Raw genomic sequence first — 27,845 nt, 5'->3', positions numbered from 1 at the left:
ATGAACGGCGGGGAGGGCGGCGGTGGCCGGGCGGGCGCCATCAGCTGCTCCCTGCCCGCCGTCCCCTCCAGCAAGCTGCCCGACCTGCGCTTCCTCAGCCGCGGCGCCTACGGCACCGTGTCGGCCGCCCGGCACGCCGACTGGAGGGTCCCGGTGGCCCTCAAGTGCCTGCAGGGGCCGCTGCTGGACAGGTAGCGGGGCGGCCAGGGGGGTTTGGGGGTTGGGGGGGGGGTTGGGGAGGGTCCGGGGGGACATGGGGGGAGCGGCGGGGCCGCCCCAGCCCGCGCGGTGGGGGGACGTGGGGCGGCCCCGCTGCTTCCTCCCCTTGGGGTGCTGAAGGGGGTGGTGGTGGTTTCGCCCCAGGTCTGTTAAATATGTTAAATATCAGGTTTGTAGACCCCTACATACTGCTGGTTTTCACTGGTTCGTCAGCTGGTAGCGATCGCGTTCCCTTTTCCCGGGGGTCAGGTGGCAGCGCGTTTATGGCCGAGCTGTCACCCCAGCAGCAGGGAGCAGCTTTCCAGCTGTTCCTGCCTCCTTCACTCTCTGTAATGCCATTTTTGAACCGTATCGATGCTAGTTTGCCTCTCCTTAGGGTGTAGCCTCCTGTTTTTTCTGTAGGTGTCTTTCATCTTTGCTGCCTCAGGTTTTTTTGATCCGGTGTCAGGCAGACAGGCGGCTGAGACACACGGGTGTACGTGTGTGCTTGTGAGCTTGCACACTTAAACCTATGGGACGTGGGTGTAAAAACGTGTCGGCTGTTCCTCAGTTCACAAATTTTTGGGGTTTGGTTTTTGGAAAGGTTACAAGCTAGCCCAGAAGACTTCTAGTCCTGTGACTCAATATGCTAAAATATGAAACACGAGGTTAGATGGCTTAGAACAACTTATTCCCCAGGTGTGTGTAATGCACAGGCTTTATCTCTGAAATCTTGTCAGAATGAAGTGAAGTCTCAGTTGTTTTTAAGCAGGAGCATTGTGCTGTTGTTAAGTTTACTGGTTTCATTTTCATTAATGTAAATGTAGTCTTAAATCCCCACAAATCAGAAATGCAGTGTTTGTTCTCTGAACTCACTTGGGAGAAAACAGTAAATATTACTTTTAGCCTTGCTGGGATCTAGATCAGTGTGACATCTAACCTGTGAAAACTTGACAAAAAAAGGCAACCAGGGTAATCAAAACCACTCAGGTTAACAACCATATACCATGCAAAGCTCAGAAGTACTGTAAGAATAACCAAAAGCTGCAGTAAACCTGCGCTGTGTCTGCAGTAAGTTGTGGGTTGTACTGTAGGCAGTGTAACATACCATCCTGAAAAAGCTGCCGTGAGGACGGAAGGCCAGAGAGTTGACGGTGCAGTTAATCCTTCCAACCAGGAAGCCTGTGCTGCGTATCGCAGAATTTGGCGTGCGACCTGCCCAACAGCAAGGCAGCCTGGGAGCCGCTGTGGGCTCCTGCTGGTTTAGGCATTGCTCAATGCCCCTCTGGTATGGAGCAGGCAAAGGTGAAGTGACATAGAGGCGCAGGAATAAACCTCTGTGTGTTGCAACTCCTTTCCCGGTTACAGCAGAATCCCATGCAGATGGGATGCCTCATGGTCTGGGAAAACCCCTAATTTTTCTCAAACCTATTTTTTACTAGAGAGAGGGAGGGAGCCATGTGTTTTGTCCCATGCTTTTCCTGAAGACTGACTTCTTACTTTGATCACTACCTAGAGTTTCCCAAAACAGAAGCTTTTTTCCATCACAAAAAACAGGACCAACAAGCAGACTTGATTTAACATACCACTAAATTCTAACTTTCGCTGTCATAAAAGCAGCAGGCTTTAGTTCTCTAGGCTTCCATTTTTCCCCATATACTCTGAAGGCCTTTTCTTTGCGAGGGCTACATCTACACTGAGCAGTCCACATCCCTCTGGACCCGTCGGTCTGTGCTCTGAGCTGGATGGGCACAAGGCAGCTCTCACCTGGGAGCCATATCACCAGGTTGATAGGGTGCTGTGCATGGACTTGGCTTGAATGCTGCCTTGGCCCAGCACAGCCATACAGCTGCTGAATCAGGCTGGCTCATGCAACAGCTCAGTCTTAGATGTGCTGTAAAAGTCCCGTGTTTGGTTATCCTGCACGTGTACTTGTACCTGTACCAGTCCCCATTGGTGTAAAGTCTAAATCTTTTATTATTTTTTTCTTAGGCTCCTTCGTGGTCTGAGTATCCTCACTGTGGGATGTTTGAGATACATTCTTTGAGTTATAATATACCATTTGAGATATTTTATATTTCAAATCATACTATATGCAAAAAAGATCTTTTCCATTTGCAGGGATAGAAGCACACTTATTTTTTAATATAACTTGACCCTCATACCATATGCTACAATGTCTGAAGTTGTAAAGATGCATCAAATTCAAGCCTATGAGGAGATTTGGCAATAACAAAGGGCATTCACACCACCAAATTCAGGTGTTGGTCTCTCTCTGCCCCCCGTGCAATCAGTGTTTTTTTTTTTCCCAGAGGGTAATTCAAAGCAGGAGCCAAATTTGAAGGAACAATTTACACAAAAACATAACATAGCTGGTCCTTCCTTTTCCTTCAGAAGGTGAAGGTGTATCCGTTTAACCAGCATTGTTTTAGTGCACACCAGCGTCCTCTAAGTTAAAATACTGGAAACTCACGAGATAAGTATTAAGATCTCTACTCTGTAGGAGGTAAATAGTGGGCCATAGTGGACACTCACTGTCTGAAGACGGACAGTAAAACAGGCCAGGTGTAGTTGGTTGTTCCTGTTCTGGTTTCTCAGGATGGTGCCAGCTGGAGTTCTGACTGTATCCTTATTTACTGGAAACATGGGTGAAATGTGTTGTGGAAATAGAGATACTTGCATAGAAGAGCAAAAGTAGGGAAGTTGTTTGGTATTTGCAGGTTCTGAGTTGTCTTATAGCAAGCATCTTGTTATCAAAGCACAGTGGAGAAACAATACTGAAAGGTGGTGGTGCTGCATATAGATAAAATTATTTATTTTTTTTAAACAGAATATAGGGAAGCTTACATTTGCTTGGAGTTTCCTAATAATGGTATGGTAACCTTCTTTCATTGTTTCTTTTATTTTCTTTTTATTTAAGTGATAGAAACCACCTTCTAAAAGAAGCAGAGATACTGCACAAAGCCAGGTTTAGTTACATTCTGCCAATTTTGGGAATTTGCAATGAGCCTGAATTTCTTGGGATAGTAACGGAGTACATGACTAATGGATCACTAAATGAGCTTTTACATGGGGTAAGTGTACTCAAAGTCATTAAATTGTCCCTGATTGTTTTAAATAGACTGTGATTTCCATACTTAAGGGAAGTAGTATAGTAAAGTTTATTATTAGTAATACTTCAAATTAAAGGACAGTCACTGGTAGTTTATGTTGCTCAGATGGACTTTCTGTACCCCCAAAGGGCGACCAAACTCAGTAGTCTTTATTTATATTGCACTTTTTCCTGTAATGCTGTAATCTATAACAGGCTAAATGATGAATTATTGTGTACAATCATGTTTAAAATCTCAGTTGTTCTGTAGTTAGAAGCTGAAATACTTGTGCTTACTTTAATCTGGCTTTCAGAGCTGTTGACAGTGTAAATATCACAAAAAGATTACTTTGTTTCCTGAATTTAAATCTTTATTTAAAAAAAAAAAGAAAAAGAAAAACTAATGTTTATAGAAGTCAAATATTGCTAATCTAAACAGATACAGATATTTCTACCAGGTCTTATTCTCAGGAGTAATTTCTCCTGCGCTGAAATGAACTCAGCTGCTGCAATTAGGCTGGTCCAAGCTAATGTAAAGCTACTGCAGCTGTGTATCAATAGCACTGCAGTCCCTTCTGTACCCTTAATCAGTACCTGCCTATGCCTTAAAGAGCTCAGCTCTGTATTTTACCCAAATACAATAGTGTTTAGGTAACTTTTAAGATTTGAGTTTCCCCGCTTTTTTGCTGTAGTTATATTTCTAAATGTAGTGTTTTGTGGTTAGTTTCACCACTTTTTTTTTCCTGAATGTTAGTAGCAGGTATGATCTGTGTCTTTCTTTGTGCAGTACTCATAGGCCATGGTTTACAGGTTTCGTACAGTTCATCTGTAACTCATATTTCCATATGAGTAATTATGAGTAATGCGGTAAATGTCCTATATACAAATTATGTATAGCAGTCATGAACTGTATGAATGTTAGGGGATTGGAAGTGTAACATCATAACATGCATGATTAATATTTATGTATTTGTTTTAACAGCTAGCCAGTATCAATGTGCAGTTAATGTAATATATGTTTTAAAAGATTACTGCTTGTCCAACTCACTTTCTTATTATTATGAAAGCCTTTGTGTTATCTTGTCAGATCAGAACAGAGGATTATATTCTGGTTTTGTGGTTTTATTTTGGCAGAAAGATATGTATCCTGATGTTCCCTGGTGCCTGAGATACCGCATTCTTTATGAAATTGCTTTGGGAGTAAACTATTTGCACAACATGAATCCTCCATTGCTGCACCATGACTTGAAAACCCAGAATATTTTGCTGGATGATGAGTTTCATGTCAAGGTAGAGTTATTTAATTCTTACGTTTTTCAGCATCCAGAATGAGCCGAAGTGTTTAATTGCTTTGAGAATTTAATTACTTTGAGGGAGAAGAGTGGGGCTGTCGCCATGCAGAAGGGACATAGCTGTATGCCAGATGTTTGATTTTTATCTTTGCAGAAAGAACTTACAAATTCTTTGGAAAGCTCTGTTTTGTTCAAGTGTGGATTTCTGATCCGTCTAAACACAGACTAGAACTCCAGAATATGCGCTGTTTCCGCTATAGCAGTGTTACTCAATAGCAGTGACGCTTTCTGATGACGGCCTCCCACGAGTAGCTATGTCTGGCCCTTTCTGAGGAGAAAATAGAAAGTTTTGAGATGCTCAGGCAAGTTAGTTCTCAAGGTCAGAAAAAATGAACTCTAATGTTAACACCATTTGATGCTTATCATTTAAAATGCACGTTTATTCTGTTAGTGTAGTATAAGAACATGTAAAACAACTTCAAAATCTGAACATGCTGAGATGGGTCTTTTGATGCTGCTAGAACAAGCAAATATACGTGAAGAAGTAAGAAGTTTAAAACTTGCATTCTGTCTTTCAAAATATTATTGCCATGATGTGAAAGAGACTAAAAGTACTTCTGACAAAACGGTTAGGTGATTCTATAATTGCAAGAGATCTTCTGTTAATGAAAATAACAAAAATTTAAGCTTTGTTTTCCCTTCAGATCCTCTGTTTTTTACACTGGTAGAATGTACTATTCATGTACACGAGAAATAAGAGATACATTACACTTAATTTAATCTTGATTGGCTGCTGCTTCAGTTAACATGAAATGAATCCATCGATCATTTGAGCAAAGATCAAAGATGCAGTGTTGATTTTCTTCTTTCTCCCTTGCAAAGACATTTTCCTTGGCAGCAAGGCAGCTTACGCAGCATTCTCTTCACTCACGCCCTCAGCAGCTCATACCTCCTCCCACTCAGCTGTGCCAGTGTCACCATCTCTAGAGCTTCCTGATAAACCTGACTGGGAACTGGCCCAAGTAATCCACGCTTTTTTTTTTTTTTTTTTTTTTTTATAATCTAGCAGCACTGGTGCGGTCTGGTTCACTGCCTGACCACATATAAACAGTTGCTTTGCTAGAGTAATTGGAAGGAAGGTTTTTTGGGCTGAAGCACAGTTCTCTAATTTAGGACAGCTGGCAAGAATTGCAAAAAAGGAAGTCACATGTTCTAAATAGGAAAAGTATTGTATGTGTATAAAAGCAACACCATTCATAGAGTGCTTCCAACTGTATCAGATCAACTGAATGAACAAGATAACCTGACCTGTAACAGCAAGTTCAGTGCATGAGTTGTAAAGAAAACAAGGGCATTGCTTATACTCTCCAGAAAGCTTATTTCTATTACGTTAATTGCTCACACAGGCATCTCTGAAAATTATTTTGTTCTGATACAAATGCTGGGCAAGTCCAGAGCTCATTGCTGCCTACATACATATCTTTCTCCCTTGTATGCTGAACACTGCAGGTCCACCAGCAGTCTTATTCTCCTGGCTGTGCATCTCCCTGCCTGTAACCTGGTCTGACATCCTGCTCCTGCCTGGTGTATGTCTGGGAGTGTTAACTAAGTCAGTTAATTCTTGATGTAGTTGTACTGTAAACTCTGTAGGAAAGGACAAGGAGACTATTTTGGGATGGCCCCAGAGGTCACAATAAACAGAATATTTGGTGACTTTTTGCAGCACTGAATTTCAGAATACCAAATTTGTTAATCTGAGATTAATGCTTCATAGTTCTGGGGATGAGGTGGGCTGTCCTGAAATTGTTTTTGTACAAGCAACTGTCCCAGAATATGTGCAGGCTAAGTTACATAGAGCTATTACGATCTTTATTAACTTTGTGCAATCTAGACAGCCAGTGAGCTGGAAATAGTGTCTTGGTTTGCTTATTTTCCGTGAAAGAAAGTGATTTTCATATAGGACAGGCTTCCGCCATGGATTTTCCCAGCCACAGAGACGTGAATCCATCCTTAAAAGAACAACAGGACAGGGCAGTGCTGTAGGAATAGTGTGAGTCATGAACTGGGAATGTTTTCTGCACTGGAGCGGGTGTTTCCTGTTGTTAAGACAACCACATACTTTTTATGTGTCAGGTTAAGGATTTTAAACAAGCTGTTCTTTCAGGTGTATTTGAGGAATTTGTAACAAGGGTTAACAGATAAATCCAGTTCTTAGAACAGCTGCTCTGTCCTTTCCAGATTGCAGATTTTGGCATGTCAAAATGGCGTGTCATATCCATGTCGCAATCACGCAGCGAAACGTCCTTGCCAGAAGGAGGGACCATCATCTACATGCCACCTGAAGATTACAATCCCAGTCAGAAAACCCGGGCAAGTGTGAAACACGATATCTACAGGTAACCCATGTTGTCCTCAAGGGGACTTTGCAATCTGAATCAAATCTGAGTTGCTTAAATTAAGTTTTAACATGTTCTCAGCAATTTTATTATTTTCAGTGATGTTGAAAGTCTAAGCAAAATAAATCAGGAAAAAAAGAATCAATTGGTAGGTGGAATTGTTGATCACCCATTTCTCTAGGAAACGCTGTGAGAAGTGTAATACTCCAGAGTTTAAACTAGAAAGAGAGCTTAAACTGTGTAAAGAGACAGAGGAGACTGCTTCCTTTGAATGAGAGTATATACGTGCAGGCAATGTAGGGAGGAAAAAGATGTTCACTCCATTACCTTGATTAACATGCCTTTGTACTTTGTGTGTATCAATTAACATATTGGCAAAATGTACTGTGAGGAAAGAAGAAAAATGTTGTTTGTTTGTTTGTTTTTTTAAAGGGGTTAGAAAAAACAGGGTAATGGGGTTGAAGGAAGTGTAGAGATCTCCTGTCTCTCACTATCTCCAAATAGAGATCTACTTAAGGAGTAGCTTACTTTATGAATGTTCTGGTGGATTTGGTTCAGTCAGTTCTGAGTCATAGCTGAAAGTAGCAGAGTGGTGGCTACCTGTTTAAAAACAGAAATGGCTTTTAGGATATTAAGAGTTATGATCTGCTAATTTGAAGACGTTCAGAGAGCTCAAAGGTTATTTGAGCAATTGTGGAAGGAATTATCATACATAGATGGAGATTTAGGAAGTATGAAGAGACATACCACTGTGACAAAGTCCATCTGTGTTGCGCTTTACCATCTTTAGTTTCAGCTATCTGTGACAGGGTTGTGTTTTGGTGGAAGATAAATCAGCCTCGGAGGGACTTACTGACATCCAGAGAGACCATTATTTCTTTAAATTATCCCTTTACTCTTGAGGAGCACACAAAGTCCTTTGACATCCTGCTTTCATCACCCTAGACATTGAAAAGGAATACCAATGTATTATGGAGAAAGAAGTAGCAGTGTGAAGTTTATCTAATCTAGCTTCTGATTTTAGAGGATTTGAAAGTATGGATTGTGTATTAATGAGTGAGTGTAGATGAGGAAGATAAATGTTAGGAAAAAAAAGTTGCATGCAGAAGAATAACAAATGAGTGGGAAAAAAATAAGAGATAAAAGGTAAGGAGATCTTAGAAAACTGTTAAGAAGGAAAGGGAGATTATTTGAGGAGAGAGAAAGTAAGAAAGCATAGTGAAAACAGATGGAAGTTCAAGGCAGGAGAATGTGAAGGTAAAGAGCCCGTGAAGGAAATGACCAACAGGATTATCACCCGGGTCAGAATGTGCCCAGGGTCAGAAGGAAGTGCTGTGAAGCAGAAATAAGAAAGGAGAACATGAATACAGTAAAGGGAATATCAGCAAGAATTGGTATGCTGTGGTGTTACAGAACAGAGAGAATAATCTTTCATTATAGAGAGATTCCAAATTGAATGGAAGGCTGGGTGTCTGGTTAATAGACTACAGCGGATAAAATAATGTTGGTGAGATATTAAAGCAAATTTGTGATCTTTCTAAAGAAAAAGAAAATTGTTCAAAGAAAAAGCATCCAAGCAGGACATTGAGGTGCTTGAGCAGGTCCAGAGAAGGGTGACGAAGCTGGTGAGGGGCCTGGAGAACAAGTCCTATGAGGAGCGGCTGAGGGAGCTGGGCTTGTTCAGCCTGGAGAAAAGGGGGCTCAGGGGCGACCTTAATTGCTCTCTACAGATACCTTAAAGGAGGCTGTAGAGAGGTGGGGGTTGGTCTGTTCTCCCACATGCCTGGTGACAGGATGAGGGGGAATGAGCTAAAGTTGCGCCAGGGGAGTTTTAGGTTGGATGTTAGGAAGAACTTCTGTACCGAAAGGGTTGTTAGACATTGGAACAGGCTGCCCAGGGAAGTGGTTGAGTCACCATCCCTGGAAGTCTTTAAAAGACGTTTAGATGTAGAGCTTAGGGATATGGTTTAGTGGGGACTGCTAGTGTTAGGTCAGAGGTTGGACTCGATGATCTTGAGGTCTCTTCCAACCTAGAAATTCTGTGATATTGTGATTCTGTGAACCTTTACAAGTAATAATTTGCCATGCCAAATAAATCAGCCTGCATGAATTTCTCAGGACTGCATCAAAAGCAGCCTTTCTGACAAGGAGGACTGTTCTTATTGAGAGTTATTGAAATTATTATTGATGTTGAGAACAAAGCACTGTGAATGGAATAAGTAGTTAGGAAAGCTTAGTTTAAACAACTGACTTTAAGCTTCAGTTATTTCATTCTTAATTTTTTTTCATTTTTGCCTAGGTGGCAGTTGTTAAATTTTATAATGTATCAAGGAAGTTAAATATAGCCCGCATCCAAAATTTGGTACTTCTTGGTGATCTAGGAAGATACTGTCTTTGTGTAAAGTTATTTCAGCAGTTAAAAAGAATGTTTTCTCAAACATAATTCTTTGCATTGTATCATTTTTTTCTTATGATTTTTGTAAAACTGCTTCTATGGAAATTGGATTAAATTTTTTAAATATTAAGCTTTACAATTTCAGATCTACATTTTTTTAAAATAAACGTTTAAAATTTTTAAACATGATGAGAAACTTTGGTTGAGAAGGTAGCTTTATAAGTATGTTTGACATTGGAAATGACACTCTTGAGCAAAAATACTGCTTCTTCACTTTAGGCTTAGAATTACTAATTTTATTTATCATTAAAGATTATTTTATACAGAAAAGCCAGATTTGTTTTCTTTACATTATTTTTATTTTTTTCACTTGTTTTACCTGCATTGATTTTGTTATATAAATTATGTCACTGTTGCACTTAAATAATCTAATTTAAGTTAAAAACTTCTTTAGAATTACCTTTATATTAATACGTCCTGACGACTGAAGGGAGTGACTAGTCTACTAAAAATGGAGCAGATTTGTATGCACTGGGCCACCTCCATTCCAATTGATGTGAATGAAAAAGATTGTCGCTGGTTTGAATGAGCAGATGTGCATTCAGTCTGGCTATCGTTCAAAGTAGTCTCCACAGAATGGCTGAGGCTGGCATGTAGCTTTGCCCTGTAGCTTTTCTGTACTTAAATTATTGACTAGTTCCAGCTGAAGTCATTGATTAGAATTCCTGCTAGTTTGCATAGGTCTGGGACATAATTGTATTTATCAGCAGGCAGACCAGTTTGTGCCATGCAGGATCATTTTAGTGAAATGTTTCTAATAAAATGCTAAGCTGAGTACATTGTTTTATCAGTGTCAGCAATCTAAACTGATATCTTCCATACTTTTTACACTTTAAACAGTTATGCAATTATTATGTGGGAAGTGATGTCAAGGAAACAGCCGTTTGAAGGTAAGGCCATCTTTTCCTGTAATTTATTTTTCTGGACTTGTGTAAAGGCTAAGCCTGACACCTGGGTACCTGGGAGCTTATACATTTTAGGGGTTACTTCGTAATAATCCAGGTTGTAAGAATGTTGAAGAACATCCTTGTGTTATTCTTCCAATTTGTGTTGATTTAATAAATTCAAAATACCTTTCTTAAATAAAAAAACATAGCCTTATTTTGGTGAACTGTAAATACTATGGCTGAAATCTAAACTGTCCCTCCTATAGTAAGCTATTTATATTGCATATATTTCTAATGAATGCACGATGTCTATTTTGACAGAAGTTATAAACCCCTTGCAGATAATGTATAGTGTGTCACAAGGACAGCGACTAGACTTAAGTGAAGAAAGCTTATCAATGGACATTCCTCATCGAGCTTTCGTCATAAGATTGATAGTAAGTGGATGGGCACAAAACCCGGATGAAAGACCATCATTCTTAAGTAAGTTTGTCTTGAGTAATGAGGAAATAGTTTTAAATTGGCAGATTTCTGTCTCACGTGGTACTAACAGAGTAAGGTTATAGTCTCGAGAGGGAAATGGTAAAGATGACAAAAGATGCATCTGCACAGTCAAGTTGCATGGGATAAGATACTTGTCTGCTTCCATTATGCCTATAAACAAATTTGTGAATGGAGCTACATGTGCAGTAAAATTGAGTTGTTAGTTAGAGTCTCCTGCATTTGCTGTCTCTAATTTTCCTATAGGAAAAGGTAGCATGGTTTATTACTGCTTCTTTTTTTTTTTCAGTTTATTTTGAAGGGAAGACTTCATTTTAATTTTTTATTCACAGGAAGGGGGGAAAAAAGGTAAAATATGTAGTGTGAATACTATGGGATTTGTGAGCCAGCCTGCAAACATACCAGCAAATCATTGCTCATCAGATGAGCTGTAGTGCCTTCACCTTGTGTTTGCATGTATAAATCTTTGTCACTGGGACTTTATCTTTGATTCTTCCGCCTCCCAGATTCAGAAGGAGCAGGTTGATGCCACACATGTAATGTTCTCTTTTCATACTTCCTCTGCTTAGCTTTTTGTCTATGAGATTAAATATAGATACTTGCAGCCTTTCTACAGCAAATTTCGGAATTTAGAACCTAAGATTGAAGGGCAAGCTTGCAGAGATTAGAGTGGCATGGTATATGAACTGAATAAGTTTAGTTTTGATATAGCAACCCAAGGTTTGTTATGCTTAACTGGCATGATTGGTGTATGTTGGGTCCAGATTTACTCCCCTTATGTGAAAAGCTGCCTAATTTTTTGGTGACTTTTGGCTCTTGTTTGGCTGTTACATAAAGGTAATCCATGAGAACTGGCTGAAAGTCATTACCAGGTTGTGTAGTCACATATATCATTGTAGTAAAGCTAGCAGTGGTTCAAGCAGCTGCCCAGCTATGTTTGTTTAATTTGAGTATGCTTTAAGAAGTGCCTCCCTACTTCTTTTAAAAATGCAATCCTAATTATGCAGGGAATGCTGGATCACTGTGGAGAGACAAAAGAAATACAATATGAGAGTTACTAAAAGTATTCAAGTGTAAAACAGCACAAAGAGCTCTGGATTAAGCAATCCTTTATTTTGAGTTTCTCACTGCTTAGGTTGAAAATGCAATGACTCCCATCTGAAATACCAATATTTTTTTTTTCTAAATTTTTATTTTATTTTACAAGCAGGACAGCAATCTTAATGTTTCACTTGAAGATTTGATGAACAGAAGTTTGTTATTTTTAAAACCTTAGTTGGCATAATTCCTTTGAATTGGAAAGTATTAGAAAATTGCTGGTCAGACAGCTCAACAAGGAATGTCCATAACTTCACTTTTATGGATCAGCTTGGCTGAAGAAAAAAAAAAAAAGACACAGCCAAACAGATTGAGTATCTTTATTTTCAAAGTTTGTGCTCCAAAATGAATTAATGTCCTCTTTAAAACAATTTTTGTTTTTGCATTAAGAATGTTACGAAAGTTTAGTGTATTTTGTTGTGTATCTGGTTTGTATAATTTTAAATTGTGGATTTTTTTCAAGTGAATAAACCAATTTATAATGTTTTCTAAAATCAGAAAGAACAAATCATAGCATTTACGTAGATATTCTTGCTTTCCTCTGTCACATACCCAAAATAAAATAGCAGCCGAAGTCTGTGGTCACACAGAAGGGATAATTACCTAGGATATGACTACAGCGTGAGCTGTCTTCGGCTCTGTTATTAGTGCAGTGCCTGTAGTAAGATGGTCTTTGAAGGGAACATGCATTGCTTTTCCTCTACTTTACTATCATAAAAAGAAAGAGGAAGTTACAAAACTGTTGCAAAATTAAGAGAAGTAAAGCTCACTGATTGGGAAATTTTGCAATTACCATAAAACAGGGGAAAAAGAAACACCCAAGCCCTACTTTTTAAAATAAACTTTAAATAGAAAAGCTTGGTTAACCTGTTACCCATATAAAGAAGGGACAAGGATTTATCGTCATGTTTCTGCACAGGTCTGTAATTCCGTTGATTCTGCAATCTTGAAACCTGCACTTTAATTAAAATCAATAAAAATTAACAATCCTGGTACCTCAGTGCGGAAAATGGCATGCCAAGCCTCTAGACTCAGCTGACACAAGAGAATAAGAATCCCACTACTGAATTAATGTCTTGAAGCTGCCAGTGAAAAACACTTAATGTGGGAAGAGTATGGTAAAACTGTAATAAAAAATAAAAATACATTAATTAATAAGAATGCAGTGTAATGGATTTCTAGTACTGCAAGTGGGTTTTGCTGAATCAGTGGAGTTTATAGAAATGCAGTAGGTGTTACATGCTGTCCCCCTTCACTGACATTTTGTTATACTTGCCCAGTCTCAGAGATGTTTGTATAATAGTCATCCTCAAATTTGAAATACTTAGTTTCACAAATCTTTCAGCACTGAAAGACAAGGGAGCATTGCACGTATTGTCACTTGCTTATTGAATTGTCATGTGGCTCCCTATGCAGACAGATGATGTTAGCTTCTGTGATTTACTGCCTTTAGTGAGCATGCAGACGCTGTCACTTGGATTCACTGGATGTGGTAGGTCAGTGCTTTGACTATCACCATTTCCTCTGGTCTTCCATCACAGCATCTTTTCTGAATATTGCTGTGGGGTTTTGTTGTTTGATTTGTTTTTATTTTCCTCATAATTCTTTGCACCACTACTCAGATGGGAGTAGAACAACTCGTTCTGAGGTCTTGCACGTTTTGGTCCCATTTAGCAGATCAAGCTTGTTGGGTCTGTCTTGAAATCACAGAACCATAAAGGTTGGAAGAGACCTGCAAGATCACCTAGTCCAACCTCTGACCTAACACTAACAAGTCCTCCACTAAACCGTATCACTAAGCTCTAAACAGCAAATCCATCACTCTGTCCATTCCAGGAATGCAAGACTTGGACTCTGGGACAGTCCCAAATCCAGGCTGCTGAGGTGGCCAAATCAGGATTGGTTTTAGTGATACAAAACTGTTGTAACAGGTGAAAGCAAGAAACTTCTGTTTAGTATCATGTGTAGTTTGGTATGTATTAATAAAGAAATAAGTTTTACAAATATAAGGAAGCAGTTTTAGCAATATGAAGACTTAACTTCCATATTAAATCATTCAGCAAATCATTGTTTCTTTGTTTAGAGTGTTTAATAGACCTTGAACCAGTCCTGAGAACGTTTGATGAAATCGCTATGCTGGAAGCAGTAATTCTCTTAAAGAGATCAAAGGTAAGTAGCTTTTGTTACAGTCATGAGTTGGTAAAATAAATTGGCAACTTCTGCTTTTCTCTGCTAAACGAAATATAATGTCCTTTATTATTCAACTAGTCCTGTATCAAGCTTAAACAGACCAGAAACTTAATACAAGTAAAAACATCTCTTTCAGTCACGGTATGAATCGCAATGTATTCACAAGAGTGGAAAGAAAACAGATGTGGAGAAAACATCTCTAAATATACCTCTGAATCCCCAAGAGGTAAATATTTTGCATGTTGAATTTGGACCTTCCCTGGTATGTCAAAATCATTAAAAATCCTGAGAGCTTCGAAGGCGGATATCTTAGTAAGGGTGGGGGGAGGGGAATGGTTTTGCAGTTTACTTTCTTGTCCAGTCAGGAAAGGTGGAAAATGTGTTCACTGAGCTGGGATGCGTCATGTACACAGCCATATAAGTGAAGATAGGAAAGGCTCAATAAGCAGAAAAAAGAATGGTACATCTGGTATATCCTCTAAGTGTGGAAAAGGCATCTATCTGCTCCATGATGAATCCAGCACAGCGTCTGCGAGTGGTTGTCTTCTGCTTCCTTACACCTCTGTGTAGCTTGCTTATATAGGGTCATATGGATTTGTTTGTAAATTTTGGTTCTTAGTGCTGTTTGTTTTGATTCTTATTAATAGTTAAACTCATACACAAAATTGCTGTCTGCTCTGGAAAAACAGAAGTATTAGGATTACATGTATTTCTTTTGTTGTAGTGTATTCTAATTGTGCTGTCTATTGAGTATTTAGAGAATAGGGAAAAGAGTGATGAGGAGGTACTTGGTAAATCATTGCATCTTTTTATTTATTTAATGTACATTTATTTATTAAACGTGTTAATTTTCATTGTATAACTGGAATTGTTTCAGGAAACAGGTTCTGCCTCCATACACTGTGATGCACTTCCCCTTCGAAGTATCTCTCCAGATATATCAAGACTCAAGTCTATTCCCAAGTATAATATCCTCTCATCAGGTAGATGCTCATGACTTCATATAAACTTAATTTGCCATCACAGCTTTATGCTCCATTTGTGACACTGAATTTGCATAGTAAATTATTGGATATCTGTTTATATCAGAAAAGAGATGTATTTTATTGCTGTCAACTTAGTACTCTGGCTGAAAAGCTAATGTATTTTAGCTCTGATTTTATGTTCCTGTCACTTGACAAATCCTCACAGCACTAGTTTTTGTTTTCAGGGCCATGATCACAGCAATACCTTTTGCTTGTCTCTTCATCTTGGCAGTTTAGTTAATCATTTGCAAAGTACTTCTAAATATAAAAAGGCTAAATATTGTGAGCTGCTCTTAAAGCTGAGTAAACTGAAAGTTTCTAATACAGCCCAACCTCTAGATCATTTCTCATTCAATCAGTAAAAAGGCTTTATTAAAGAGATTCGCTTGCAAAAGTGTCTGCACATACATGTATCTTTTGTATTTATCACCTCTGCCAACTAAAAGTTGGCAAAATTCCTAGGCAAAATTCAGTTTTGAGGTTTTGCTGACATCAGAAACCAGAAAAAAGCTCTTGAACTCAGATTGAATAGCAATACATTATGAAATTAAAACTGCATTTAGGTTTTGAAAGAAAGTAAACTTAGATTCCAAAAGAATAGGGCATCCTTTGGCTTTGTGGGGACCATTGGTATGAAAGCAGACAAGACGATTAACTGTACTGCTATAGAGCATCAAAAAGTGTGCTGGGACACTGCAAAACTGGAGATATTCTACCAAGACCCATGTCCCTTAGTGCCATGTCTTTATGTCTCTTAAATACCTTCAGCAATGGGGACTCCACCGCTTTCCTGGGCAGCCCATTTCAATACTTGACCATTACGGTAAATGTCAGCCCTCGTTGCTGCTGGGTTTTGTTCTAAGTTGCCAAATCTTCCTGTGGAGATTGACTGTGGTGCTACAATTAAACTGACTGATCAGTTGGTGGTCCTTTATAGAGTTACTGCTTAGATGTTGCTGTATGTGTGTAGAGATACTGTGATGTCTGTAGCTACAAAATCCCTATATTCTAAGAGCAATTAGAATCAATGGAATTGTGACAATGGCTGTTCAAACCCAATGTGTTTTGATAGAGCAACTTGGGGCCGTTCCATCTAGTCCTATCACTAGTTACCTGTGAGAAGAGGCCAACCCTCACGTAGTTGCAGAGAGCAATAAGGTCTTCCCTGAGCCTGCTTTTCTCCATGCTAAACATGTCCAGTTCCCTTAGCTGCTCCTCACTGGACTTGTGTTCCAGGCCCTTCACCAGCTTTGTAGCCCTTCTCTAGACACGTTCCAGGGCCCCAATGTCCCTCTTGTAATGAGGGGCACAAAGCTGAACACAGAACTCGAGGTGCGGCCTCACCAGAGCTGAGTACAAGGGGGCAATCACCTCCCTGGTCCTGCTGGCTACACTATTTCTGATACAAGCCAGGGTGCTGTTGGCCTTGTTGGCCACCTGGGCACATTGCTGGCTCATGTTCAGGCGAGCATGTTAACTGCAAATCTAAGCAGGTCTCTTTATTTCATTCAAGGAATTCATCTGTTGTTCTAGGATTCTACTGAGTGTGTTTGGGAACATGGTATTTTCTCCTTTCAGGAATGAGGTTTTATATTGCAGTTGATGAATGAGCCCACATATATTAAAAGGATGTTAAGGTACTTGAACATCCAGAGAAGGGCAACAAGAGCTGGTAAAAGGGCTTGAAGGCAAGTCCTGTGCGGAGAGGCTGAGGACACTTGGGTTGTTTAGTCTGGAGAAAAGGTGTCCAAGATGCGATCTTATTGCTCTCTGCAACTTCCTGAGGAAGGGAAGTGGGGAGGGAAGGGGGCTGCTGGTCTCTTCCCTCTGTGAGCCAATGACAGGATGAGTGGGAAAGGCACAAAGCTTTGCCAGGTTTGGAGTGGTTCAAATTAAGAAAAATTTCTTTACCTTGAGGGTGGTCAAAAACTGGAACAGGCTTTCTAGAGAGGTGGATGATGCCCCATGCTTGTCAGTGTTCAAGAGATGTTTGGACAATGCTTTTATTCGTGTGCTTTAACTTTTGATTAGCCTTGAAGTGGTCTGGCACTTTGATTTGATGATCTTTGAAGGTCCCTTCCAAGTGGGACATTTTCTGGGACATTTTCTGTATTCTAAAATTGTATAATGCCTTCAAACCATGCATCCATATAAACAGATACTGACAGGAGCAGCATCTCATTTTATGACTTGCTTCTGCACTGGTATGTTCTGAAAAGGAAATTATTTTTCCATCTACAGCTTCCTAGTCACTCTTAGAATTTGAAGACCTACCTGTACATAAGTTTGGTACGGTGTCTAGAAAGTACCTCCTGGGCCATCAAGTTCATTCTTTTATAATTGCAGGCATTCATCTCATAGAACAACATTTATAAACCAATCAATTTGCCAGTAAAAGTGTATGTTATTACTTTGCCCAATAGCCTTTTTTCTAGTCAGCTTATACACATTTGTTCTTGAGTACTGCTTTAGGTTTAAATAGTTCTTTCCCTCTTTTCCCATTTTACTTCCAATGTAGAGAGTAATCTCTTACTACACTTTGTTTTACTAGATAAACAGGATAAACACTTCTGAAGTCTTTTTGTAAAATAAAACACTTCATTATCATTGTATCCTGCTAGTACTTTCTGTGCATCTTCTAACTTAAATTACTGAACTAAGACAGCTACCTGACCTCTGTACTTAATATTATAAAAGAGGTGTAACAACTGTTTTCTGTCTGAAATAGAAACTTTGCTTAATATATGTTAGAATTTCTTTTCTCACATTGTCCTCTGTTACAGAATAATTACCTTTTTTTTCCCTCACGTCAATTGCAAATCACCAGGCACTGCTTGAAGCTAGATCTCATATTTTGTGCTACTGAATTTCCACCTCTTTTACTTCTGTGTCAAGTAGGTTCTTTCTGAATAACCTAGGTTAACCTGTTCTTTATAAATAACATTGGCAAACTTCATTAGCATGTTTTTTTTTTTTTTTTTTTTAAAGCTATGGTTGCTGGTCAGGGTCATTCTCTCATTCTGGTACAATTCCAGTAGTTTTGTCTCTACTGTTATTCTGTTATTAGAGATCCGTGTTTGCCTAGAGATCTAGAACAATCTAGCCCTGTAGAACTTTTTAAAATCCTTTTCTAAAGTTTTTTTCTCATATCAGTTCTCTCCTTATAATTTCTCATTCAGGCAGCAGATATATCACATCTCAGTACATAGTTCTGCCCTGCTTACTTTCTTTATCTTTCATGAAATAAAATACTAGCTACTATGAATTCTAGTCCACCTAGAATCATGAGTTTTAGTTCTGTTTAAATAATTAATGTATTTTTCACATTTTCCTATTCCCACTCTTTACAGCGACAGGTCAACATTCCCATCTAAGCATACACCTTCAGAGTCCCACATTTGTTATGTACCCTTAAATCCCAAATAGTGCGTTGAGCGACATCTTATTAAATGATTTCATGAATTCTTATATCAGTATCTTTTTCTTAGTTCACATCGCCAAAGCTCTTTGTCAAGTGAGACTGTGGAAATCTGTAATGAAAACTATGTGCAGAATGGGGTATATGCCCTGTAATTTGTTTCTGATCAGCTGTTCGTCGTCTCTTCTCTCCAACTGCTGCTTTTGTATCTATCATTATATTTTTTTCTTCAATTAAAATCCAAAAGTAGAAACTATGTTCTCCACCTGATAAAAATCCTTCTTTCCCTTTTCTCAAAAATTTTACACAAAGCTTACTTGATACCATATGCTGTTCCATCAGACTACCAAAACCTTCCATTCACATTCCACTGAATGTCTTCATTGGTCTTCATGTTCTTTCCCTCCACCTGAATCATTTCTAATCTTTCCACTTTTGTTACACCACCAAACTTCATAAAAATAAATTAGTCAGCTTTCATGCTGACTCACACTTCTTTGCAAACACTTCAGGAATTACTCTGTTCTTATAGTCCCCACATCAAATTTCTGTGCGTCAGAGCTTTGACGGTTCACATCTACTGGAGTTATTCTCTGTGTTCTTTGAAAATAAAACAAGACCCCCAAAAACACAAGCCCTGGTAAAAGACAAGGGAGATGAATGTGCTGAGAAGCTGAGTTGAAGGAATAGTGTGCTGTATTTGAAATGATGTTAGGTTGTTTACAATTTGTGCTATAGAATTGCTCTAAATATTGTATTTTGCAAGCATAACTAATGTAGTAGTATTACAGCTTTTTTTCTTCTTTCCTAAGATGGAGATTCTGGTAGTCTACACTCTCTCAGCTGTCAGAGCGTGGATGAAAATCTCTCCGTAACTCAAAGTGCCAAGCTTTTTGTGCACCCATACAGTTACCTTCCCTCATCTGACAAGAGTATTTCAGTTCCTTCAAATTCCTCATCATCTGTGCTGCGGACATCACCAATTCCTTCAGGTACAGCAAACACTGGTTTAACTCTAAGTCCTATAGCAATATTGAATATATGCATGTATGAATTGGAAACTGGAACTGGTGTTCATCTGTAAAATGCAAACAAAGCATGCTGCAAATTAAGAATGTAAGTGATTCTCTCCTTGTAGCCTTCTATTACAGAATAAGTAAAAATAATGTAAATTGTGGCATAGAAGATGTAGCTGTAGTTCCTAGTTTTTTTCCTTTCATTTTAAGCAAACTTAATTCCTGCTGCCCTGGGAGCATTCTCTTTATTAATGTTGTTTCTCCTTTCCCCTACTACTGTAGCAGTGCTACAATCCAGCAGAATAAAGAAGAAAAAAATTAAACTCTAGCTTTTTTTTTCTCATGACCTGACACGGCCACTTTTTAGGCCTGCCTAGTAACACTGGGGCAAATAGAAGCAGCATCTCACCTTTAACAATCTTTTGTGTTAGTTGAGATACACTGGATAGTTTTCGTGTGCATCAAGTAACTGCAAAAAGTGTGCTTCCAAAAGAGTGATAACAAAAAGAAACTGGTACCTGATAAGTTATTCAGAGAACTTTTTACGAGCCACACAATAATTTGGAATTTTATAAAGATCTGCCACATCATCCCCCTGCTGAAACTTACAATTGCTAATAAAGTTCCACATTGAAATTTGAAGTGCTTTTTTTGAAGCCGTCTAAATTCATCCAAATCTTTACAATTCTGTAAGTCAGTTTTAAGTGCCTCATACTTCTAGCAGTCTGTCATGACCTAAACTATTTCCTTTAAATTTGCTTCAAATGGAGCTTATAACTTCTTATAAGAAGTGGCATGTGCTTTGTTTCATTAAGCCTTTTCTCCTGTGAAACTAGAGGAAAGGATTAGGGGTATGAGAGGTTGTCTGAATTTACAGACAGATGTGGGGCAGGCATTTCTCAGCGTAGGGGTTCTCATCCATATAACACTAAGAGTAGTTAGGATTACTGTGGGCACTTGAGACTGGAAAACACATTGACTGAGACTGTGAGTGGGTTATCTGGATGCATTCACTTAAAAATTACTTTCTGAGAGTAAACCAGAAACAATTGAAAAATGACAAGGGAAGGGACAAAGCTTTCTACAGCCTTCTGCACAGAATCTTGGATCTGCTGTGGTGGGGGACTCCTGAGAATGAGGATCTGTACGTTTTCACTGTATAAATCCTCAACTTGAGGAATATATGCTGGAAGCTACACAGGCTTTTTCAGTACACTTCCCAGAGGGATTTTTATTGAAGCTGAGTTAGCACCTCTCTCTTTTTATTACCAAATTGGGTCAAACACTAGAATAGTTTGTCTATGTCTATAGAAGTTCCATTTTTGGAGATGCTCAAAATTCACCCAGAGGAGGCCCTGAGACACCTGACTTACTTTTGGGTAGCTTTGAGTAGAACATTAGACCAGGTGAGGGTTCCTTCCAACTTAAATTATTCTGTGATTTGGAATAAAAATTATGTTCTATCCAGCAAATTTGGCAACTCACAACATTTTAAATGTGGAATGTAAGATAATAATTAAGTGAATATCTAATCAAAAAAAAAAAAAGCTTTTTACCAGCTCTCTTTCAGCTTGTTCTTTGTTTTATGGCACTATTTATTAACAAGAAGTGTGAAAATATTAATCTTTCTTTTTTTTTTTTTTTTAATTCTTCTTGATCTCAGATTTTGTTCTGGAAACAATGCAACAGAATGTAGCTCATCAATGGATCCAAAGTAAAAGAGAAGAAATTATTGATCAGATGACCGAAGCATGTTTGAATCAGTCACTGGATGCTCTTCTATCAAGATTTTTACTCATGAAAGAAGACTATGAACTTATAAGCACCAAACCGACAAGGACATCAAAAGTCCGACAACTACTCGATACCTCAGATAGCCACGGAGAGGAATTTTCCAGAATTATAATACAAAAGTTGAAAGACAACAAACAGCTAGGACTTCAACCTTATCCAGACATTGTATCTAATTCTCTAAGACTGCATCTTTAAGTCTGTTTTTTTGTTGTTTTTTTTTTTTGAAGCCCTGTGAATATTTCTTAATACACAACCATTGTTTCTATTTAGAAGTTTTATATCTGTACTGCTTTATCTTTACTACATCTTTGTAGAGTCTCGGAAAAGACACTAGACTTCTCATCTAGGCTGCATTTGGTGAGTTGCCAATTGAATCAGTTGGAGTGCAGCCAGAAAGCCAAACACTTGACACTTGTTGACTGAATTCATACAAGTATCGTGTTTATATGTGACAAAGTAAAATCATTAAATGATCCCTGTTTTACATATTTAATGCTTATACGTATCATATTTTCTGTTTATACATAGCTTTTCCTATCATCTCACAGGACTGAGACAACTTAACTTGGTATTGGTTGTCTTCCCTCTGTCTGATTTTTCCTGTAGATGGGGGAAAAAACTAGGTGCTCTATTTTCAGGCTTGTATACTGTGTTTGTAAATAAATCTTCTTCGAGCTATACTGAGTATTCCTCCCAAGGTACCTGTGAGGAGTGGTAGGTGGGTAGAAGTTTACATTTGTATTTTTACAGGGTTTCTATTATTGTTTTGTTTGCCCTATTTTGTTGCCAGGGTAATTCAGACCACTGCAAAAGAAGGATGTGAATCCAAAGAGGAGCCCCAGGGCAAGGAACACCTTGTGCTGATCGTCATTGTCCTAAGAACTGATACATTAGAAAGGGTGGAGCTCTAACCTTATCTTATTTGGTTACACCCACTTAAGTTCCTCTTGAAATTAGAGTATTTTAAGATCCAGATCCACCTTGTACAAGGGAACCCTCAGTTAAAGCCTCACTTACAGTCATGGTTTTGTGTACATATTTCTTGTTCATGCTGCTGGATCAAACTTCTAATTCAATTTTGTTTTTCATATTTATGTGATGAGCAGTAGTTTGGTTCTGTACAAATACCACAAACATGCACTGCGCTGGCAGGCTGGAAATAATGTACGTGAGCCTCTCCAGTGTGGCAGCAGAAGCAAAGTGCTCAACTGTTGAGGGGTAAATGCTGTACCCTGAGCTGCATTAATCTTCTCTGGACATCTCTGTTGACCTTTTATGTCTCAGGGATGGTGCTAACATGTAGAGACACAAGTTAGGCAACCTGAGAGCAAAAGGTATGTGTTGGTTTTATTATTTATTTATTAAAAATTCATTACCTTGATGGCTTTAAATCCTGTAAAATAAAATGATTTTAATTTGCCAGAACACAGCACAGGCAAATGATTTTTACAGGCACTAATAAATAATTTCAAATACTGTCACTACTATAAAATCTGGGAAAATCCAAGCTTCTGGTGCAAGAAAGCTGAAATCTACCCATACTACCTCATAAAAAGGGGCAGATAAATAAGAAGTCCTAAATGATGGCTGTTTGTAAACCAATGAAGGTTTGAGGTCTGCTCCGTTTCAGTATGATTCAAGCCTCAGTGTTTTCAGCATTGTTGGTTGCCATTAGCTTACTTTATTTTCCAATATTTATCTTAACTTACTGAAGTTAACTTACTTGTGAAGTTAATCACAAGAGTATGATGTATAAATTATTGGATGGAAATGAAGTTTTGCAATTTTTTAAGTAAGTTTTTGGCATAAGCTGTGAGTTTGTTTTATCATGCTTCCTTCTGAAGACTGTAAAATTCTAGCTAGATAGCTGAGAACAGGTCAATAGTGCAGTGAATGGGTGTGCTTTTTTGTAGAGCTGACCCGATGATGTCTAGCAAGAACAGGCTCTGAGGAATGCTACCAGCCTTGCCATTTGGAATTTGGTGCCAGACCTGCTCATTTCATTGCACATCACGCTCTCAGCCATATTTTCTCATTATTACTAGTGCCCAAAGAAAGATTTGATTCATGGAAGGTAGCAAAATCCTGCTGCATAGAAAAATCTAAAATCTGATGTGTATTAAGAGCTTTCCTGAATTGCAGTTTTAGTAACTAGAAAAACAGAAGCTTTTATGTCAGTACCTTTTTACAAGCTGGTACATTGTGCTTGTAGTAGGGTCTGCATGAATTGCAAACTTTATTTTAAATTGTGTGTAAGAAGATAAAGGCAGTCCTGCTATGCCAAAAAATAAGCCAGGGCGCTTATTGTCCTGCCATGTATCTATCACCTGATGTCTCATACATCTACACACATGGAGGGGTCAGGGTCTGTACCTCCTTCCCATTTCTCCCCAAAAACAAACAAACAAACAAAAACAGTATGAATGCCTCTTGCAAATGATTGCAACCTCTGGCTCGGATCAATGCCACAGTGCTTTGCCCCTGCAAAACTTGAGCATATGAGAAATGTTGTGCTTCAGAGCTCTCCATGCTGTGCACAATACATGATAATGTCAGCAGGACTTATTTTAAAATAATATTTTTTTAAAAAAGGTAGCAACTGTCTGTGTGCAAGCTGGCAGGCTCTGTTCCGAATTTGTGATTTTTGCTCCTACTTCTTCTTGGTACTACTGCTGCGCCTATGCACTTACCTCTGACATGCTCTGCAGCTTTCCTGTATGCCTGCTGCAGCTTTTCTGTCAGCACCTGGTAAGCTGCTGATTCAACATTGCTGATGTATGGATGGAGCCCTGGATGGATGGGACAGATCCTAAAGCCATTCCAGGTACTGCCAACCACCTGCATTAGCTGCTTTCCCTCCAATCTCTTCATAGTGCAGAGGAAATGTTAAACATGGAAGATGAGGACCGACAGCTAGGACACCTAGCTGAGTGAAACGAGCATCCTGCTGCTTTCTGAGGTCTCTTCCTGCTTCTGCCCCTTGCCTGTCAATAGGGAATAGGGTTGGAGTCAGTTAATAATAACAACAATAGGTCTGGCCTACAGCATCAGGTTGAGGAATGGGACTGTCATGCTCCTGTAATCACTGTGGGCTGCCCCCTTCGTGTGCAATCACCTGGAGGTGGCACAGCTGCAGAAAAAGTAATTTTCTACCCCCAATCCTAAATGTATGTGCATCTATAGGTTTGTGAGTGTTGTTCTGGCCAAAGCTCAGCACTCCAAAGAAGCCCTGAGGCCACTTATTGAGCCGTTTTCTATCTCCCTCCTCTTTCCTTGGACCATGAGCCCTCCTCCCTGAGGAAGTAGGATCCATCAACCTGCCTTCTCCAACACATTAGGCATGTGCAGATTTCATTGAGAGTGAGGTAGGGGAGGGGGCAGCCGCGCTCTGGACTAGAGGGATACAGAAGGATAGGGAGAAAGCTTTGGGATAGGCATGGGGAAAGGGAGGTGAAGTCTGTGTGCCCGAGCCACGCAGGGTGTTTAAAGGGTGTATGGAAGTGACAATTAGACATGAAAGTTAGTAAGTCAAAGTCTGCCTCTGCCAATTCTGTTGTTTAATTCCTGTAGTATGAAAGAGGAACAGAGTTTCTGTGCAGCTGGAACACAGCACTGATTTTGACTGCAGCAGCATGTACAGGGTTTGCCCAAGAGCCAGGCACAGTCATGCAGTTCACGCACAGCTTCTTCAGGAAGTCCAAGTCTGGTGTGTTTGCTACAGTCATGCTCAGTGGGACCCAGGTCTGTGCGTAAAACGGTTGCAAGCACTCAGGAAGACTGCTGTTTGAAAAGCTAGCTGATTGATTTACTTACACACACGCTCTGCCATTGAACAACAGTATTCTGTGCACTCCTTACCTCTTCACTAGTAATTCCTAAGAGATTTTTCAGCTTTCTCACTCCCAAGGAGGAATGCTGCTGCTGTTTCAGAATGCTATTCTTACTGACAGTAAGAGCTTTCCTCTGAGTAGTACTAGTTCTTAGACAGCCTTTTTATATGTACATTGGAAAAGAAGGAAACAAAAGACAAATTATTTTGTACTACTTACCGTTATATATTTCATGTACCATTTTAGCACCTAGCCCATTACTATTGAAACTGCTTCAAGTGTCTGCAATCATCTTCAGTTTAAATTCTAATGAATTATTTGTGTTCTTAGAATCATGGACTATCGTGAAATTGAAGAGACCCAAAAATGTCATCAAGTCCAACTCCTGGCTCCACACAGGACCACACAAAAATCAGACCATGTGTCTGAGAGTGTTATCCAAGTGCTTCTTGGACTTCGGCAGACTCCAGGCTGTGACCACTGCCCTAGGGAGCCTGTTCCAGTGCCCAACCACCTTCTCAATTAAAACCTTTTCCTAATGTCCTCTTTGGTTACTTTTTATCATCTTCATTATACTTGTCTTCATTCACGGTACCCAGAATCCATCTGGTCTTCATGACTAATAAAAAAAAAAAAAAAAAAAAAAAAAACACTTTATAAATAGTTTATATAAGCTTATATAAGCTTTATATAAGCTGTTGCACCCATACAATGAGGAGCAAGCCCAACCAGAGCTCAGTCCTGCATATGTTGCTGAATCATTAACAGACTGTAAGGCCTTTGACATGGTCCACATGACGTCCTAATCTCTCAGTTGGAGAGATACAGATTTGTAGGAAGGACCATCCGGTGGATAAGGAATTGGCTCGGTGGCCACACCCAGAGAGCAGTGGTCAATGGTTCTATGTCCAGGTGGAGGCCAGTGATGAGCAGTGTCCCTCAGGGGTCTGCCTTGGGACAGGTGCTTTTCAATATATTCATCGATGACAGAGACCTTGGGACTGAGTGTACTCTCAGCAAGTTTGCAGATGACACCAAACTGAGTGGGACAGTTGATACAACAGAAGGAAGGGATGCCAAAAGGACCTGAACAAACTTGAGAAGTGGGCCCATGTGAACCTAAAGAGGTTCAACAAGTCCAGGAGCGCAACAAGTGCTGCACCTGGGTTGTAGCAATCCCGGACATGAGAACAGTCTGGGAGAAGATCTCATTGAGAGCAGCCGTGCAGAGAAGGACTTGGGGTTCTGGTGGACCAAAAGCTTGACGTGAGCCAGCAGTGCACGCTTGTAGCCCAGAAGGCCAACTGCATCTGGGACTGCGTCAACAGAGGGGTGGCCAGAAGGTCAAGGGAGGTGATTGTGCCCCTCTGCTCTGCCCTTGTGAGGCCCCACTTGGAGTGCTGCGTCCAGGTCTGGGGCCCGCAGCACAAGAAGGATCTGTTAGAATGGATCCAGAAGAGGGCTATGAAGATGATCAAGGGGCTGGAGCACCTCTCGTACAAAGAAAGGGTGAGAGAGCTGGGGCTGTTCAGCCTGAAGTAGAGAAGGCTCTGAGGAGACCTCATTGTGACTTTTCCATACTTTAAGGAGTCTTATAAAAAAGATGGGAGAGGGACTCATTACTCAGGTAGATAATGATCGGGCAAAAGGGAATGGTCTTAAACTAAAAGAGAGGAGATTTAGACCAGACAATAGAAGGAAATTCTTTACTGTGAGGGTGGTGAGGCACTGGAACAGGTTGCCCAGAGAAGCTGTGGATGCCCCATCCCCGGAAGTGTTCAAGGCCAGACCAGATGGGGCCTTGAGCAACCTGATCTAGTGGGTGGCATCCCTGTATGGCGGGGGGTGTGGGAATTGGATATCTTTAAAGACCCTTCCAAACTGACCCATTCTGTGATTCTCTGATACGATTCTGACCAGCCACAGAGTTTGCTGATCCTCATGTTCTGCTCCCACCCCTTGAGTTAATGCATTTGACAGTGCTCTGCACACTATGCTTTGTCCTGTGTGAACTTTATATAAAGATCTGTTTACCAGGTCAATACAAATATTGGCCAGATGTTGCTTTGTTAATGGCAGATAATGGCAGAGGACATTCAGCTGCATCTTTCCAATTGGAGTTAACTGTAAGTGCATCTGTTGTAGACAAGGACTGTGGGGATCAAAACACCAAGATGTTTGGTGGGAATAGAAGGAAGGGGACAGAAGTAGGAAGTAGGAGGAAGAAGAGGAGTTGGCAGTGGCTTGGCTGTGCTGTTAACTGCATCAGGGCAGTGGTATGAATGAAGAGGGCTCTAGAAATAGCTGGAGTGTTCTTGTTTGCAGTGTAGAGCCTTCCTGAGCAGAAATAGAAGTGTAAGCAAGAAACCAGAGGATGTTACAGCCTTTTCAGGCAAGTATACTTCCCTTTGCTGCTCCACAAGCAACTGTGTATGTGCGTAGCTACAACACAGAAAAGAATTGCTACGTGCAGTACATTGGCACAGGGGAACCCTCATTGCTGAAGGACTAGTCATAGTCTGCCTGGCTGTAAAAATGAATAAGAAAAATGTTACAAAGAAGTGAATGAGACTTCCTTATGTTATCTATCGCTTACTTAAAATGCGAGATAAGGGTAATCCTCCTTAGCAAAGGACCTAGAATTTATGTTCACA

At 39.7% G+C, this 27,845-nt stretch overlaps 1 protein-coding gene and 1 long non-coding RNA gene across 2 annotated transcripts; one reads left to right on the top strand and one right to left on the bottom strand.

Moving 5' to 3' along the window:
• RIPK2 (receptor interacting serine/threonine kinase 2) lies at positions 1 to 21,849 on the top strand. Its single transcript, XM_027452444.3, has 11 exons — positions 1 to 191; positions 3,119 to 3,272; positions 4,424 to 4,579; positions 6,820 to 6,977; positions 10,273 to 10,322; positions 10,641 to 10,802; positions 14,002 to 14,087; positions 14,245 to 14,334; positions 14,986 to 15,091; positions 19,364 to 19,543; positions 21,231 to 21,849. Exons 1-11 carry the CDS (start codon positions 1 to 3, stop codon positions 21,554 to 21,556), a joined length of 1,659 nt encoding a protein of 552 aa, XP_027308245.1. The 3' UTR covers positions 21,557 to 21,849.
• On the bottom strand, positions 4,153 to 5,805 carry LOC119715935 (uncharacterized). Its single transcript, XR_005263469.2, has 2 exons — positions 5,351 to 5,805; positions 4,153 to 4,909 (listed from the first exon to the last, which is right to left on the bottom strand). It is a non-coding gene; the product is annotated as an uncharacterized lncRNA (long non-coding RNA).
• Positions 21,850 to 27,845: the final 5,996 nt, after the last annotated feature.

Source organism: Anas platyrhynchos, chromosome 2 (genome assembly GCF_047663525.1).
Source record: "Anas platyrhynchos isolate ZD024472 breed Pekin duck chromosome 2, IASCAAS_PekinDuck_T2T, whole genome shotgun sequence".
Lineage (NCBI taxonomy): Eukaryota > Metazoa > Chordata > Aves > Anseriformes > Anatidae > Anas > Anas platyrhynchos.
The sequence above is the reverse complement of the archived record's forward strand: the minus strand, read 5'-3'. Positions and strand labels throughout refer to the sequence as shown.

What these genes read in the sequence shown, in the direction of transcription:
- RIPK2 (XM_027452444.3), top strand. Translation starts at nt 1, where the DNA reads ATGAACGGCGGGGAGGGCGGCGGTGGCCGGGCGGGCGCCATCAGCTGC. An exon ending in TACCTCTGAATCCCCAAGAG is followed by an intron (nt 14,335 to 14,985) that starts GTAAATATTTTG and finishes GAATTGTTTCAG; the next exon opens with GAAACAGGTTCTGCCTCCAT. An exon ending in GACATCACCAATTCCTTCAG is followed by an intron (nt 19,544 to 21,230) that starts GTACAGCAAACA and finishes TCTTGATCTCAG; the next exon opens with ATTTTGTTCTGGAAACAATG.